Source organism: Rana temporaria, chromosome 2 (assembly GCF_905171775.1).
Source record: "Rana temporaria chromosome 2, aRanTem1.1, whole genome shotgun sequence".
In the NCBI taxonomy this organism is placed as follows: Eukaryota; Metazoa; Chordata; class Amphibia; order Anura; family Ranidae; genus Rana; species Rana temporaria.
In genome coordinates this window covers 198,337,797-198,356,777 of record NC_053490.1, presented here as the reverse complement: position 1 = coordinate 198,356,777, position 18,981 = coordinate 198,337,797, and the positions used below count along the sequence as shown (strand labels likewise).

The 18,981-nt window shown below is 43.6% G+C and overlaps 1 protein-coding gene across 2 annotated transcripts in view; it reads left to right on the top strand.

Moving 5' to 3' along the window:
- CARS2 (cysteinyl-tRNA synthetase 2, mitochondrial) overlaps positions 1-18,981 on the top strand; it is a 69,106-nt gene that overhangs the window by 20,739 nt on the left and 29,386 nt on the right. For both annotated transcript variants that reach the window (XM_040336218.1, XM_040336219.1), the window contains 4 exons: positions 1,292-1,397; positions 13,607-13,690; positions 17,234-17,363; positions 18,308-18,441. In XM_040336218.1, the coding sequence (XP_040192152.1) occupies positions 1,292-1,397; positions 13,607-13,690; positions 17,234-17,363; positions 18,308-18,441 (454 nt within the window). The remainder of the gene's footprint in view (positions 1-1,291; positions 1,398-13,606; positions 13,691-17,233; positions 17,364-18,307; positions 18,442-18,981) is intronic.

Sequence of the window (18,981 nt, the reverse complement as noted above, 5' to 3'; positions counted from 1 at the left end):
TGTTCGCTTACCGAAAGGCAAGCTTAACCAAGCCTGTATGGTTGATCACTATCCAGATCTGTGTCCAACGGCAACTTGCAGAGGTTGGGCAGGAGGTAAACCAGGTATGCTCAATCCGTCAAACATGTAAGAATATGGCATTGAACATGTACCCAGGGAAAGAAGAGGAACTCGCCATAGTGTAAATCTGACTGGTAAGGTTTTATTAATAATAAAAATCGCACTTTCAGGAAGTGAAGATAAAATCATCCATAAAAAAAGTAGCTGGCCAGCTTGCAGACACCCGTCCGCTCACAAGGTACACTGCGATGATGTCAGCACATCAACCTCCCGACGTACGTTTCGTCACAAAATTATGTTGTCTTGTTCCCCAAGACAACGTCATCTGAGAGCAGTGTATTAAATGATTAATGATGAATTTATTAAGATAAGAAATGTAAATAAGAATTAACTCACAGAGTAAAGGTTAAAAAAGCTAGTCACGGGGGGGGGGGGGGGGCTTGCTGTGTAGTCCTGAACCAGATAGCCAGCGGTGTGGAGTGCTGCTGCTGTCTCACTAGCTGCAGGGGTTTCCACGGCTCGGCGTAAAGCTGGCAGTCGTATCCCCATCGGAGCATGCATGCTCTGAACGCGCATCTGACGGCCCTGTGTCCCACATCCAGTGATGTCACAGCCGACGGGGATACAACTGCCAGCTTGACTTGGAGCCTTGAAAACCCCTGCAGCCAGCGAGACAGCAGCAGCACCCCACACAGCCTGGCTTTCTGGATCAGGACTACACAGTGAAGCCCCCCTTTGTGACTAGCCTTTTTAACCTTTACCCTGTGAGTTAATTCTTATTTACATTTTTTTTTATCCTAATAAATTTATCCATTAATCATTTTAATATACTGTTCTCAGATGAGCGTCGCTCACATTATATTTCTGTGCTACAACTGTCCAAAGTGCAAGTGGGCATCTGAAGTTACTCTGTAGAGCTCAGTGAGAGCTGATTGGAGGGTAGCCCCCCCCCCCCCCACACACACACACACACACACACAGCACACAAGAAAATAACTGAGGCTGTCAATCACGGACTGTGTGCTGGAACTGCCTCCCATGTGACCTTTTATCTCATGGTGTCAGGTGCACAGGTAGGAAAACTAAAACTGTTAGGTGTACAGGGAGAGAAAATGATGGCAGGGAGACCACGTTGTTGGAGTATACAAGTTGCATAAGAAGCCAGCGGCTTTTTCAGCCCACCAGGCTCCACCTATAACTATAAATAACATTTTGGGAATTTTTTTTTCAGGTACTTCCCCCCACGATATACATGAGAGTTACCGATCACATTCCAGAGATTATATCTTTCGTTCAAAAAATTATTTCTAATGGCCATGCCTATGCTACGTCACAGGGTAAGTGTCTTACATTTTTATTTTTTTTGGTGACCTACACTGATGTGGGGAATCTACTGTGCGTCAGTGGCCAACACAGGTCAGTGTAGACACTGTGGTTAAAAGGTCATCACTAAAGATAAGGTCATGTGTGAGCTTTTCTTACCATTTTAACACCTTCATGCCTGGTCTATAGCAGAATCCTAGCTGGCGAGGGCTCCATTGTCCTGACTGAAAGTGATACAACGTCTTGCAGAGCAAGCCACTCTGTGCGCAGCTCATACACACCGCATCTCTGACCACTGTAAAGAGCCTATGATGTAGGCGCTTTAACACGTGATCAGCTGTGTCCAATCACAGCTGATCCCAATATAAATAGGTGGTGCCAGTTATCGGCATTCCTCTATTCACTGCTGACAGGGTGTGGGTCGGCTCTACTGACGGGGCTCTGCGCTGATAATCAGTGCAGTGATTATCAGTGCAGCCTCACCAGTGGGGCCAATCGGTGCCCTGGTCAGTGTCGCCTGTCAGTGCCCATAAGGGCTCTCCATCAGTGCTGCTTATTTGTGTGAAAAAAATTATAAAAATGTAATTTGGGTACAGGGTTGCCTGACCGCGCAGTGTTCAAAACGCACTGCCTTTGTAATCGACTGCGGGTGATGATGCGTTGTTAACCCCAAACGTACATCGTAAATGCAGTGGACACAAAAAAATATTATAACAAAGTGCAGGGTCAAGTAGTGTGTTTCGCTCGGAATGCAGGGTCAAGGAGTGCGTCGCGCTCAGAATGCAGGGATTGCGGTGGGGGGGGGGGGGTTGGTAATGTGAAGGGTGGTAGAGGACACTATGGGGATGGTCCTGCCCGTAGCAGTGTCCATTTTCCCCCCCTTCCCTCCCATAGACTCTTACCTTTGCACACAGGAGAGCGAGAGACAGCACAGTTCTGGGCAGGGGCTGGGAGCTAGCAGAATGACACTTGATATTAACAAGCTGGTGATTGGTTGCTTAGGACATAAGCAACCAATCGCCTGCGGGTTAACGTGGCCAGCTCCTCCTCCCACCCTTCATCCTGAGCTGTGCTGCCTCTCTCCTTGTTTCCCTAATAACACCGGCGGAGGAGGCTGGGGTGGGGGGAGAGGGGAGGACTGAAAGCGTGGTGGAGCAGGCTGAGGGCGGAGAGAGAAGGATCGGTAGCTTGCAATAGAAGGCGTGGGTCGGCGGCGCAGACACATTCCCGGTCTACATGTCACCTAACTGCGGTTGACAGGTAGTCTGCGATCGGTTGCCGACCCCGGGTTTAGAGCATACAGAACCAACTATCATTTTGTGGTGATTTTCAAATAAAGGTGGTGACGTACAAAGAATATATGCTTGAGCAGGGGGTGTGTTTGAGGGACAGGCTGTGATTGGGAGAGGTTGTTTACCAGAGAAGAGCTGTAATTGGTCAGGAGATGTGATGGCTAAACAAGCTACTCAATACAGGCAGGCATGCTGTGTGTTTGAACCCCCCTGCCAGGAGAGTCCTGTACCGCTAAATTGCCAGCCAAAGGATGAAAACCGACCACGCAAGCATTTGTGTGGTGATTTTAGACTGGTAGAATCAACCATGTACTTTAGATGGAAAAAGAACATGAAAGTGATAGACTGACTTATGAATTACACATTTAAACACACTTAAAGTGGTTGTAAACCCTTACAGACCACTTATACCTACAGGTAAGCCTAGATTAAGGCTTACCTGTATGTGCAACAAATATCTCCTAAACCTACACGGTTTAGGAGATATTTGCAGAAAAAAAACGCACTGATGATGTCTACAGCGCATGCGCACTGAGCGTGCTGTTAATGAATGGGACATGCCATTAGTGGCCAGCTCCCGCTCGTAAAGGGGGGGTGGGGCCGACATCATGGCATTGCTCCTTGCACTGCCTTAGACTGGCAGACTGGCATCTCATGCTGCTTCTCCTCCTACATTCTCAGCTCTGCTATACAGTGGACTGAAAGATTCTGATACCAAGCCAAGTTCACTTGCACTGCTTGTAGTAAAAAAAAGTGAGCAAGCTTCATTGGAAACATTATTAACCACTTTCCACCTGCTCACAGTAGCTTTAATGCAGGCAGGTTACAGCTACAGGTCAGACGACATACCTAAACATCAACCGGAAACCTGCACACTGGCTCGCTGCTCCCACAACTGCTGTGTCCAGCACACTGCGGGTTGTGGCTCCCAATACTTGCCTCCTTTGAACGGACAGGGTATCATGTGAAAATATGCAGAAAGTAGAAAGGTCATCCCCCCCGCCGTCTAGTTGTTCGGCGCTCAGGGAACCGCTTTCATTTGAATAGCTGTGTGTTCCCCGCCGCGCGTCGTCATAGCCCCTCCCCCTTGTCCAGACACTTTGATAGACAGATAACCCGTCCCGTGATCTGCTTATCAAAGTGCCCGGACAAGGTGATCTGCAAGGTGATCTGCCTATCAAAGTACCCGAGGACTGCTGTGCTCTCCGCCTCCTCTCTGCCTTCCTCTCTGCTTTCCGATCCCGCCTCCTCTACGCCTTCCGATCCCGCCTCCTCAGTCTCCTCTCCGACTGCTCCCTGCCCCCTCTCCGCCCCCACTCAGGAGGAAAAAAATAAATAAAGTATCGGGGGAAGCATCGGGAGCATTTGCGCGAGTACAAGTACTCGCGCAAATGCTCAGTATCGGTACCGATACCGATACTGGTATCGGGACAACCCTAAATAACCTAGTATGCTATGCATACTAGCTCATTATGTCTTTGTCTTGCAGGTTATTTATTTTTTTCGTTTCGTTACAGAGGATTTACTTCCTCTTTAAACATTAAAAATATATTCGAAAAATAGAAAGAAAATATTTTATGCAATAAATATTCATGTTACGATGGAAAATAAATCATTTTGATCCAAAAATATAAAAATATAATTTTTTTTAAATATAGACCGGTTAAAAACTGATCCTAAGTAAATTTGTACATGAACTGGCATATAGCAAAGATAATAAGTAAATGGTGGCCACAATTTGCAGATTTTAATCAAGCCAAGATGGAAAAAATCGCATTATCCAGACATGTTTCGCTAACTAAGCTTCTTCAGGGGTATGCGGAGGCAGTCCATGCTACTATTTACAACTGTACAAATGAAAAAACATACAGTTATTGCTAAATATCTATAATTAAAGAATACAATGAAAATAGAAAATTGATCCACTAAGTGGTCATGGATAATGCTGACGCCACCCAAGAAAATCATGCTTACCGAGCTGCTCATTTAATCCACAGTCCACCAACAAATTCACCCTCCGAAATTATTTTTTTAAAAGCCAGCAGCTACAAATACTGCAGCTGCTGACTTTTAAAAAATTAACACTTACCTGTCCAGCGTGCCCGTAAAGTCTGCAGACGAGGACGAGCTGCCGCCGCCATGCTCGGTGAGGGAATCAGGAAGTGAAGCCTTGCGGCTTCACTGCCCGGTTCCCTACTGCGAGTGCGCGGCACGCCATCACTGGTCCCCGCTCTCTCCTGGGAACACTGTGTTTCCCCGAAAACAGCAGGGGGGGGTGACGCAAAGGGGCGTGACTCCCGCGGGAATCGATACCCCGAAGTGGTGCAAATACCTGTTTTATACAGGTATCTGCAACCCCCTCCCCCCCTGAAAGGTGTCAAATGTAACACCGGAGGGGGGAGGGTTACAAAAAGCGGAAGTTCCACTTTTGGATGGAACTCCGCTTTAAGTGGAACTTGCTCTTCAAAAAGGTTGGGCACCCCTGCTTTAAGCGTATAATAAAGTCCATAAACCACTGTGAGAAAACATCTAAGTCTATAACCGTTGTTTGAAAACAGTAATGCTTCTTTCCAGATTATTCCACGGTGTGCAATGCTCAAAAAGGTTCACCAGAGGGGTATCGCCTTATTTTTAAAACGGATCTAAACCCATCGATTTAATAGTTTATAGCATTATCCAGACAAGTTTTTTTCCAGCCATTTGGGGAGTGAAGGCTTGGGAGTGGAAGTTAATGTGAATTTATAATGAGATATATATATATATATATATATATATATATATATATATATATACTTGTTTTCGCGAAAATAATACTGGGTCTTATAATAATCCTGGCTATAAAAAACACACTAGGGCTTATTTTAAAGGGATATCTTTGTTATTTATGGTATGTACAATGATGATCCTAAAGTGGTTGTAACATATATATATATATATATATAATATTATAATACAGGTGTGCTCATAAGTGTATATACCCTGGCAGAATTTATGATTTCTTGGGCATTTTCAGAGAAAATGAATAACACAAAAACATTTCTTTCACTCATGGTTGGTTAGTGTTTGGCTAAAGCCATTTGTTATCAATCAACTGTGTTTTAATCTTTTTAAATCATCATGGCAACAAAAACGACCCAAATGACCCTGATCAAAAGTTTACATACCCTGGTGATTTTGGCCCGATGACATGCACACAAGTTGATACAAAGGGGTTTGAATGGCTATGAAAGGTAACCATCCTCACGTGTGATCTGTTTGCTTGTAATTAGTGTGTGTGTATAAAAGGTCAATGCGTTTCTGGACTCCTGACAGACCCTTGCATCTTTCATCCAGTGCTGCGCTGACGTTTCTGGATTCTGAGTCATGGGGAAAGCAAAAGAATTGTCAAAGGATCTGCGGGAAAAGGTAGTTGAACTGTATAAAACTGAAAATTTTCAGCCAGAAGTGCCAGGTAAATTGTTTGGGATGCAAAGAAAAACCCACAAATAACTTCAGGTGAAATACAGGACTCTCAGAAACATGTGTGGCTGTTTCAAACGGCACAGAGACAAGCCACAAACCTTCTGGCACAAAGTCATTTGGAGTGATGAGACCAAAATTTTGCTTTTTGGCCACAACCATAAACACTACATTTGGAGAGGAGTCAACAAGGCCTATGATGAAAGGTACGGAGGTGGATCGCTGATGTTTTGGGGGAAGTGTGAGCTACAAAGGTACAGGAAATTTGATAAAAATTGTTGACAAGATGAATTTAGTATATTATCAAAAAATACTGGATGAACATTTCCATTCATCGGCAAGGAAACTGCGCATGGGACGTACTTGGACATTCCAGCATGACAATGATCCGAAACACAAGGCCAAGTATATCTATCATTGGCTACAGCAGAATAAAGTGAAGGTTCTGGAGTGGCCATCTTGGTCTCCTGACCTCAATATCATTGAGCCACTCTGGGGAGATCTCAAATGTGCAGTTCATGCAAGACGGCCCTAGAATTTCCAGGAACTGGAGGCTTTTTGACAAGAGGAATGGGCAGCTTTACCATCTGAGAAGATAAAGGGCCTCATCCACAAATACCACAAAAGACTTCAAGCTGTCATTAATGTTAAAGGGGGCATTACACGGTATTAAGAACTGAGCTATGTAAACCTTTGATCAGGGTCATTTGGGTACCGTATTTATCGGCGTATAACACGCACCCCAATTTAAGAGAGAAATTTCATGATTTAAAAAAATTAAAATAAACCACTTAGAAGCAAAATAATGGTCAGTGTCCCTCTGCAGCCTGTGTGTCCCTCTGCAGCCTGATGCCCATTTGCAGACTCACCATCTCCTCATGCAGCCGCCTGTCATCTCGTACAGCCGTCATCTCCTGTTCACTCGGCGTCTGCAGTCACATACAGTCCCGCCTCCGCCATCAGCCTGAGTGTCCCTCTGCAGCCTGTGTGTCCCTCTGCAGCCTGATGCCCATTTGCAGACTCACCATTTCCTCATGCAGCCGCCCGTCATCTCGTACAGCTGTCATCTCCTGTTCACTCGGCGTCTGCATTCACATACATAGTCCCGCCTCCGCCATCAGCATTGGACCAGCTCCTGTGATTGACAGAACACTGGTCCAATGCCGGTGGTGGAGGCAGGACTGTGTGTGTGACGTCAAAGCCGAGTAAAGGGAAGATGACGGCTCGGTGAATTCCGGCGGCACTCGTTCCCCTCCGAGTCCGAGGTGCGCTATCGGCGTATAACACTCACCCCTGCTTTGTCCCCGATTTTCAGGGGGAAAAAATGCGTGTTATACGCTGATAAAAACGGTAGTTTCTGTTGCCATTACGATTTAAAAAGAGTAAACACCGTTGATTGATAATAAATTGCTTCAACCAAACACTAACCATGAGTGAAAAATGTTTTTGTGTTATTCATATTCTCTGAAAAATGGCCAGAAAAATCTTAAATTCTGCCAGGGTATGTAAACTTATGAGCACAACTGTATGTGTGTATATGTATATATGCTCTAAGACATTTTCTAGCTAAAAGTATGACAGAAATGTCAGAATTGGCTTGGTAGGAGAGGTTAAGCAGCATTGTGCCGCCATCGCTTTTAATACGCTAGGAAAGAAATTTATAGTCCATAAATGGTGCAGGGCAATATATTCTACTATATATTTCAGGGTAATGTTTGTGGTGCAGTCATGCCGTTTGGTTTTAGTTACTGAAAACTTTATGACAGAGTGATTTTATGAACCATGCTTACCATAAAATACAAACTGCCTTTCAATAAGTGGGAAATCTTTTATGACAATTATATCATGTTGATGCATAGTCTTTTTATTGCACTACTATGAAAATGCAACAGTCTGCTCTGTCTCTGCTTCTTTAAAACTGGCACCATGACCAAATGCAGTCCCTTTTTACATGTCTCCTCTGCTGCCTTGATCCCTGACTTTTGTGATACTCAAATGCTGATCCGGTGGTCAAAACTGTCCCACCTCTTCTACCGCCGTAATGGTCAGTAAGCCGGCCTATCATAGTGATAGCTCAATACAATGCTACGAGAAAGGGCAGGTCGGCCTTTCAACATTATTATTCATTAGAACAACTGGGACAGTAAGGGGACATCTGAAGATATATGCGGGGACTGCTAACTGCTTGCAGTATAGTCTTAAGATATTAGAAAGATCATTTTCTGTAATTTTACAGCATAACAGTAATGACAGGTAGGTGATGGTGGAGGTTTCTGTTTAAAGTTGCCTGTAAAAATATTAGATTATGTCAAAGCCATTTTTGTGTAGCAATATGACCCGATAATGTATTTTGTTTGAGAGGAAGTCTGCTGCAGTCTGGGATACTTTCCAATGACATTCATTAGGTTAAATGTCTTTAACAGGACTGTGATCTGTTTTGTAGATCATGTTTATGAATTCTATCATATGGCAGCATCTGCATGAGGGATTTTGCTTCATTAAAGGATTACTGTGCATTTAAAGCAGATCATTTTAAGTGGACCTGTGCTTTGCCCATTCAGGTCAGAATAAAGGGTTAGTCTGGTAACATTACTTTACATTCTCCTGCTGTAGCCCTGAGAAAACCTTGGTCCTTCTGGGTTTGGAGAGGTTCGTTGACACTGCACTGTATTCATGTAATCACTCAAGAAAGGCAACACAAACTGGAGAAGAAAGCCAGCCTGTCTCAACATCATCTGTGATTTGCTTATCTAAAGAACACACATCCCTTCCCAGTTTTTATTCTTGGTCGCCAGCATTTTTTCGCTACGGTACCATGTGAACATTATTGTTCTGTAATATAATAAAGAAGGTAGTGTTAGGAAGTACTTGTATATTGAAACCATAGTATTTCTACCTACTAAGCTTTATTTTGGGGATTTGCAGAAACGTATGTTTAGAAATATGTTCTTGAACAATAAATTAATGCAATAATTATTATTGACACCACAATAATTCCAGTACAGTTGTATTGCAATTTGATAATGATGAAATTAAATATACCAAAGCAGCAGTCCCCAACCTCTTTGGTACCAGAAACTGGTTTTGCTGTGATGGGATATTCAGAGCCATTCATTTTCACATGTCCACAGTTCCCCTTCACATCACAGTTCCCCCTTTAAAGCAGTCCCAGTTTCCTCCGTTCCCCTTCACATCACAACCCCCCTTTAGATTACAGTGCAGTCCCCTTTACATTAAAGTGGTTGTAAGGCAGATAATGTATTTTATGCATTAAGATAAAAAACCTTCTGTGTGCAGCAGGCCCCCCTAATACTTACCTAAGCCCCATCTCGATGCAGCAATGTTACACAGGAGCCATGAAGTCCAGGGACTTTCCCTCCTCATTGGAGGTGGGTCCGAGCCGCCGATCTGTGTCTGAATGTGTCACAGAGCAGCGGCTCGGGTGCCCCCATAGCAAGCAAGTGGGGGCATTGGCCAGCAGGGAGGGGCAAGGAGCGCTGGCGAGGGACATTAGAAGGAGGGTCGGGGCTGCTCTGTGCAAAACCACTGCACAGAGCAGGCAAGTATAACATGTTTGTTGCTTAAAAAAAAGACTTTATTATCACTTTAAAGTGGAGTTCCACCCATAAATATAACATTACATCAGTAGTTTTAAAAAAAAAATTCATTAGTCCTTTACACTTTTTTTTTTTTTAGATGCCTTCAAAGTGTTGTTGCTAGGCAGAATAGTTAATCTTCCCACTTTCTGCACCTAGGTGCTTAATGCTTCCTAACCTACACCGCACAGACTCCTGGGAATGTAGTGGGTGTAACTTTCCAGGAGTCTGTGCACTCCCCAGTCTCAAAGAATCATGTGACTTGGACAGCACAGGTGCTGAAACCTGATCTGACACTGCTTGTGCAGCACTGAGCATGTGCGAGATCTGCACGGCTGAAATCCAGGAAGTCATACAGTCTGGCTTCATGATGCCCACACTTAAGATGGCCCCAGTCAATTTCTATTTTATAAAGTGTCTAAATGCTGTAACAACCTAACAAAACGGGCCTTAGTTTACAGACTAACCTTACTAGAATACATTAAGCTTGTGTATTACAGGGGTATTTATATTTAAAAAGTGAAATTGTGGCCAGAACTCCGCTTTAATGTAACAAGGACTGCAGGAGGGAAGGGGACTGCACTGTAAAGGGGCACTGTAATGATTACAGTGCAGTCCTCTTTATATCAGAGTGCCCCTTTATATTACAGTGCCCCTAGCAATCATCCACCCCCCTCCCAATCACAATACTCTTGCGGTCATGCAACCCACCCCCTTTTCTCTCTAATGTCACAGTACCTCCTTTCAGTCTCTGCCTCTCCTGCACAGTCCTACCTTTTACAAGGCAGAGGCAGGATTCAGCCTGTGTCCTCTCCAGGGTCTCCCGCCCCACCGATGATGTCATCCTATCAGCAAGGCAGGGGGCAGGAATAGCTGCAGATCTGGATGGAGGATGGGAGCTGCCCAACATTTGTTAACAAGAAGGTGAATATACACTTGTTAATATGAAAAACTCCCACTCTCTGTGCAGATCTCCAGCTCCTCCCGCTCGCTGCCCTGCTGATGGGAGGAGGCCGGAAGAGGACACAAAGGCATGGCTGCACAGCAGCTCTGCGGCCCAGAAGGTAGGACTGCACAGCAGCTGTGCGGGCCGGTCATCAACACCAACACCTTATGCTGTGCGGCTCGGTCATCAACAGGTTTACTTACTGGTAACCTGGGGTTTGGGGACCCCTGCACTAAAGAATACAGTCATTTGGTTGGTAGGAAAATCTCAACTGCTGTTGGATTATAGATATAAGCAAGTGCCTTTCAATGTTGCGTATAGAGAATGAACAACGTTTGTGCTTGCCTGATGGAACATGAATCAGTAGAAACTCAGCTAAGCACATTTTTTGGTTTTAAAGTGGTGATTCTGCATAAGCACCTAATTGCAGCCAGAAAAACAGGTCTGTGAGCTGTATTTACTTTGTAGCAACAAATACAGCTGTGCTAAAATCACAAAAGTCCACACAATTACCTAAACGTGAATTCCCTATGATACACTGCAACTCCACATCACACTAACGAGTCTCCAGTATTTTCTTTAATTCTATGATTTCCTATGATCGTCAGCTCCATCTAGTGGCCTAAATGCAGTATATTGTCTAATTGTGGTATTGTAGAAAAAATACCTACGTTTGGCCACTAGTCATAGGAAGACCTATATTGGAGAAAAAAGGGGGGATAAACATAGTGCAACGTGGCACAACAAAAATTATCTCCTTTTGAGCTTGGTTGGCAGTACTGTATGCCAAATGTGACCCAATCTACAGTATCTGAATGGGAGAGCACCACAACTGCCCTACAACATGTACAATGCATGCAGTTGTGGCTTTTTAAGGGTTAAAACAGTGAGGGTATAACACCGCCTCACCACCTTCCGGACACCCTCTGAAGTGTGATCCCTTGTGGATGGCTCTTTTAATGGCATCATAGGTACCCTAAAACAAGTCCTAACAGTGTTTCCTAAAACGTGCCCCTATCTCAAATTGTTCTGCTTATTGAATTTATATTCAGGTTCAACATTCCCTGGCAGTAATGATTTAAATAAGTGGCTTCAAGAAACTTATCAGTACTGTCACTTGGGTATATCAGACTTTCTCTAGGAGAGAAAATGCAGGAGTCTGCAGTAGGTGTCTTGGGAATAGCTCTCTTGTATCATAAGTTAAAGCAAAAAGGAATCTTCAAATTACGGATTACTCATTTTGTGGACTGGTGCACTACAACGGTGCCTGGATGGAAAACTTAAAGGAGAAGTCCAGCCAAAGCTCATTTGGCTGGGCTTCTCCTATGGATCACAAGAGTGCAATTCATTTTGCACTTCTGTGACCCGGTTTCAGCAGAGAGCAGGCTCAAGTTCTCTCTTTGCTGACATCACAGGAATTGGTCCAGGCACCGCGTCATCGCGACAAAGTCTGTATCAGCCATGTGCCTGGACCGATACGAGTCTCAGCCTCTCAGCGAGCCTATGAGAGCCTGAGACAGCCTGCTCCGCCCCTCCACAGCTGAACAACCTTTTTAGTACTAGCAATGGTGGTGATCAGTGACCTATAGTGGGACCATAATAATGTGGCAGGCAATCTGACACTGGATGGGAACTTACTGACACTGACATCACCAGTGACACTAATACAGTGATCAGAGCCAATACTATACACTATCACTGTACTAATAACACTGGCAGGGAATGGGTTAACATCTGGGGGAAATCAAATAATTAACTGTGTGCCTAACAATGTGTAATGCATGCTGCTTTTGCTAAGAGACGTGCTTGTTTTTTCTCCCTGCAAAGTACGGAGAAAAAAAAGCCACGTCGCTGAACCGTGTACAGAGCCCTGTGTTGGTAAACACAGAGCTCTGTAATGTGACTTGCTAAGCTGATTAGCAGGTCCTGGCCATCAATCATTAGCCAGGATCTGCTGACCGACCTGTGCTGTAATGCATCGCAGCACAGATGGGGTGGTGGGCGCACACCCCCTACCCAGAAATGCTGGATCACGTACATGTAAGTGATCTGGTGCAGAGCAGCTGCCCTTGTGCAGTATATTAACTTGGCACGGCCCGCAAGTGGTTAATGGGTGTGTTGAATAAAGACATTAGAATTTTGGGGTGTAAACATTGTCATTGTCTATTGTTGTGACTTGGATAAGGATTGGATCACTTTTTATGGCAAAAGACTGGTTAATTCCAAGGAGGTCATACTTTCTCTTGCTACTGTATGCACAAATAGGTCCAGCATGTTATCCAAGGATAAAAACCTGCAGCACAGACAGCCAGATTATCCCTGCTGTGTTAAGGTTATGGTGATAAATTTGCTATGGGAATGACACCGAGTGACAGGTAATGTTTCAGCCGGTCATATATGGTGACCAATTTTAATGAAGCTGTGTTACTGTTTTAGATCTTATCTTGACACAAACAGTTCCATGTTATTTCCACTTCTTGCCAATATTTCTGACAGTTACAATTGCTGGGTTGATAAAACTGTTGCGTCATTTGTTCTTTGGTATATATTTACTCAGAAATGTGTTCCCTGCTTTGTAAGAGCAAAATATCTGCATTAAATAAATTCCATATTCTTTGGCGGATTAGAGAAGACACCGATATGGAAACTAGGCACCAAAGGAACAGGCTAATTGGCTAAAACTGAAATATTGGCCGAGCACTAGGATTTTCTTATCTGATTGACTGCACACTGTACGTGTCCATCCATTTTGTGGATTTTATTAGTGAAGAAAAGAAAGTCTATGTCCTGGAGTATTTATCTCATCAGCCATGACTGCACAGCTAGACCTGATAGAGTGATCAGAGAAGGGCTCACAGTTGGCATTGATTTCACCTTTCAATTAACTTAATGTCTAATAGGTATGCCTTGTTACTTTTATGTGTTTTCAGGAAATGTTTACTTTGATGTCCAGTCTGTTGGAGAAAGATATGGGAAGTTTATTGGTACCTTTTCAGATTTAAACTCTGAACCAGGTAATTTGTTAGTAGTACATAAACATACTATAGTATAGTTCTTGTAATGTTCATGAAATGTGCCTTGCACACTAACTATTCCTCTTGTACTAAATTGTAATGTAACTGTAATGTCTGCCTTCATTTTGTTAAGCGCTACGAAAACTGTTGGTGCTATATAAATCCTGTATAATAATAATATACAAATACTGAACGCTATACAGTACAGACCAAAAGTTTGGACACACCTTCTCATTCAAAGAGTTTTCTTTATTTTCATGACTATGAAAATTGTAGATTCACACTGAAGGCATCAAAACTATGAATTAACACATGTGGAATTATACATAACAAAAAAGTGTGAAACAACTGAAAATATATTTCATATTCTAGGTTCTTCAAAGTAGCCACCTTTTGCAGCAGACACATCTCTAGAACTGTTAAGAGGAGACTGTGTGAATCAGGCCTTCATGGTAGAATATCTGCAAGGAAACCACTGCTAAAGAAAGGCAACAAGCAGAAGAGACTTGTTTGGGCTAAAGAACACAAGGAATGGACATTAGACCAGTGGAAATCTGTGCTTTGGTCTGATGAGTCCAAACTTGAGATCTTTGGTTCCAACCCCCGTGTCTTTGTGCGACGCAGAAAAGGTGAACGGATGGACTCTACATGCCCGGTTCCCACCGTGAAGCATGGAGGAGGAGGTGTGATGGTGTGGGGGTGCTCTGCTGGTGACACTGTTGGTGATTTAATCAAAATTTAAAGCATACTGAACCAGCATGGCTACCACAGCATCTTGCAGCGGCATGCTATTCCATCCGGTTTGCGTTTAGTTGGACCATCATTTATTTTTCAACAGGACAATGACCCCAAACACACCTCCAGGCTGTGTAAGGGCTATTTGACCAAGAAGGAGAGTGATGGGGTGCTGCGCCAGGTGACTACCTCTTGAAGCTCATCAAGAATGCCAAGAGTGTGCCAAGCAGTAATCAAAGCAAAAGGTGGCTACTTTGAAGAACCTAGAATGTGAAATATATTTTCAGTTGTTTCACACTTTTTTGTTATGTATAATTCCACATGTGTTAATTCATAGTTTTGATGCCTCCAGTGTGAATCTACAATTTTCATAGTCATGAAAATAAAGAAAACTCTTTGAATGAGAAGGTGTGTCCAAACTTTTGGTCTGTACTGTATGTACAATGTGTATTTCTAAATACTATCCATATATCAAATGAAAGGTGCCAAAGAACACCTTTTATGGCCAGTCTGATGAAACCTGCCTGTTTTTTGTATGTGGAGACTTGGGCCCAGATTCTCAAAGGGCTTACGACGGCGCAGCGCCATGTACGCCGTCGTAAATCCTAATCTGGGCCGTCGTATCTATGCGACTGATTCTTAGAATCAGTTATGCATAGATATCCATTAGATCCGACAGGCGTAAGTCTCTTACGCCGTCGGATCCTAAATGCAATTTTTTTTTTTGTCCGCTAGGTGTCGCCTCCGTCGTTTTCCCCGTTGAGTATGCAAATTAGCTAGATACGCGAATTCCTGAACGTACGCGCGGCCGACGCAGTAAAGTTACAACGTTTACGTTAGGCTTGTCCCGGCGTAAAGTTGCCCCTGGGTATATGAGGCGCAACAAATGTTAAGTATGGCCGTCGTTCCTGCGTCGAAATGTATAAATTTACGTTGTTTGCGTAAGTCGTCCGTGAATGGTGCTGGACGTAATTTACGTCCACGTCAAAACCAATGAAGTCCTTGCGACGTCATTTAGAGCAATGCACGCCGGAATATTTTAGGGACGGCGCATGCGCAGTTCGTTCGGCGCGGGGACGCGCTTCATTTAAATGAAACACGCCCCCTACCCGCCGAATTTGAATTCCACCGGGTGATTTACGTTACGCCGCCGCAACTTTACACGCAAGTGCTTTGTGAATAAAGCACTTGCCTGAAAAACTTGCGGCGGCATAGCGTAAATCAGATACGCCCGCCCAGTTTTACCCCATTAGAGAGGAAATACACAATAAATGTAGGGCTTGCAAAACTTTAAAATGTTTACGCTTACACAACTTCAAAAGGATAAGTGCGCCTTTGTATCAATAAGGTGGGCTCCACCAGTCCATTCATAACCAAAATGTCAGTGGAGGCCCTTAACTCCAACGTTCAGAAAGTTTATCCTGCCCAGAGCTGGTGCAATGTTTTTCTCCTGGAGAGCTTCTAGCAGCCTTTGAAACTGCATGGATTCAGTGGGATTCTCCATGCTTGTGCATCAGCTGACGCCCATCTTTGCAGTCATTCTCTAGAGCAGGGATGATCAACCGGTGGCCTGTGACCCCATGCTCTGGGATAGGGGGTTGGCAACTCCAAATTGCAGGTTGCGGACCTGCCATTCCAGAGCATAAGAGAAGATGGAACCATTGCCAAAGGAAGCAAGTGGCTACCGGGGGAGCAGGAGCCATATAAGCCGATGCTTCCTCTATCCAGCTAGGGCGAAGTGCATTTTGTATCGCTCTACCTGCGACAGGAACCTTTAGAAACAGCCTAGTAATGCCAGCAGATGCTAAAAGACAAAAAGGTCAGTTTATTAAACATCACAGTTTTGCAATGAGCATATTAGCAAGGGTCATTAGGCTGCATCCACAGGTGCTGAGCCATAGACTTCTATTATATCCTGCACTCCTAAATGCAGGTGTGGCATGATTTCAGAAAGAAATGCAAGACATAATAGAAGTCTGTGGCTCAGTGCAGCTGACCCGCAGGAAAGCCACAAGTGCACTGCTCTACACCCGTACTGTTGGTAAACTGTAGCGTGTCAGTGTGAAAGTAGCCTTATAGGGGGCTCAGGACATTGAGCATCTATAGCCACCCACAATCTAACACTAACCTATCTAGCCCTGTAAAGAAAAAATCGGTATACATACCTTTTCTGAAGCCGATCCGACCCTATCTCCAGCCGCTGAAGCCCTGCAGAGGACATGGCCGGCAACGGCTGAGAAATGAATGGGAAGTGACATCACCCATAGACTTGCTATGAGGCTTCTGTTGTCAGACATGTCCTCTGCACCCACCTCTACAGTGAAGCCGCGGCTGACAGGTCAGCATGGGATTGAGTCGGATCACCTGTAGAAAGGGTTTGTATAGCGATTTTTTTTTTTTTTTTTTTTTTTTTTTTTTTCTTTATAGAGCTAGATAGGTTAGTGTTAGAATGCTGGTGGCTATAGATGCAGGGATTTTCGTTTTAGCGTGGACTTCCACTTTAAGTGGCCCTCGCTCTTTAAAAGGTTGAGCACCCCTGCTCTATGGCTTCTCCTAGTGAATGCATGCCATTTTAAAGGCTGCTTCACACAGGTTTACATTGACTTCATTCTTTTTATTCTGCCAAAATCATAATGGAACATTATGTTAGCCAGACTTATGATGGTTTGTGAACATACTACATCATTTTACATTTGAAGTTTATTGATCAGCTGAGCTTGGCTTCATCTGTTAATAGGCTTTTAAACATATTTGGTTACAATACTACTCTGATAATTTTGCATTTCTCAACGCTTATGTTGCTGACAGCTGAAAGCGACAAGAGGTCTCCCAGAGATTTTGCATTATGGAAGTCTGCTAAACCCGAAGAGCCATTCTGGGTTTCTCCATGGGGAAAAGGAAGACCTGGTTGGCACATTGAATGTTCAACAGTTGCAAGGTACATAGATGTAGAAGTGCATATCAGCTGAACAAAAGGCCTGGTAGCAAATGCAAGAAAATTTTTATTTTGCCGTTTTTGGTTTATGCAATGATAAAAATGAGCATTAAGTTTTAGGTTCCTATGGGGTTTTCTTCTCCTAGTATATAGAGGAGTAGTGTACACGCGGAAGGGTTATTAGTTCATTGCTCTAGGGCTGAAAATGATTCTATTGCTGCATTAGGAATGTCTCAATACCTTATTATTCTATTCATTAGAGAAATATCGATCCAACTTTTACTAGTTGGCAGCCAGGAACTCATGAATAGCAGGAATACCCATTGGTTTACATTTCTTTGAATGTCTTTGCTTATGGTGGGCTGTCCAAATATAGAAAAAGAGGGATGTTGCAAATAGTACCAGTAATAGCAAAAAGTAATTACAGACCTTTTTTAGCTTTAAACATTGATCCGGGTATTTTGTGAGCAGTAAATGGTACATGAATACATTGATGATTTGCAGTGTCATTTGGAATTGCCAAAATGCAGTAAACTGGCTGCTCTACCTTGAACACATGTAAACACAATTTGTACAAATCTTGAGTTATGTAAGTAGAAACGCATTGCATATAGACCACTTTATGTCAAATACAATGTTTTTTATGGACAGTCTGAAAATTGCTTTTCATGTTTCATGTGTAAGGAGCAGGAGAGGACATTTGGTTTCAATATGTAAATATATTGAGGGCCTGAATTCCCGTGAAAACAATTACTTGCACATGCAGTGCTGGAGCACAGTGCACAGTAGAAGAGTGCCTGTCTAGTTTTACCGTGCCTTTTTTAAAGTGCAAGCAATCATCAGCTATTGATGACCATTTGGTTTCCAAAATATCTGTAAAATCTCTTTTAGGTAATGTACAGTGAAGTATACTTGTTTATGGTGGTACTTTCTTTTTCCCCTTACAGTTCTGTGTTTGGGAAACAGCTTGACATTCACACTGGTGGGATTGATCTGGCCTTTCCTCATCATGAAAATGAGATTGCTCAGTGTGAGGCCTATCACCAGTGTGAACGATGGGGAAACTATTTTCTTCATAGTGGTATGTATCCTGTGGTATGTATATTTGTGTTCATTCTCAAAGTGGCCTCAATATGGAAGGCAGTGGGGCATGATCTACTTCTGTTTAGTTCTCGGTCCATCTTGGCTGACCCATTCCATACCAGATTTATTATTTTTACTTGCATTACCTATTGATTTTCAGTGCACCTGAGGTTGATGGAACACACACTATATTGCCAAAAGTATTACGATGTCTGACTTTACACGCGCATGAATGTTAATAGCATCCCAGTCTTAGTCCGTAGGGTTCATTATTGAGTTGGCCCACCCTTTGCAGCTATAACAGCTTCAACTCTTCTGGGAAGGTTGGCAACAAGGTTTAGAAGTGTGTCTATGGGGAACGTTTGACAATTCTTACAGAAGCGCATTTGTTAGGTCAGGCACTGATGTTGGACGAGAAGGCCTGGCTCACAGTCTCCGCTCTAATTCATCCTAAAGGTGTTCTATCTGGTTGAGTTCTTTGTGCTGGCCAGTCATGTTTTTTCACCCCAAATTCGCTCATCCATTTCTTTATGGACCT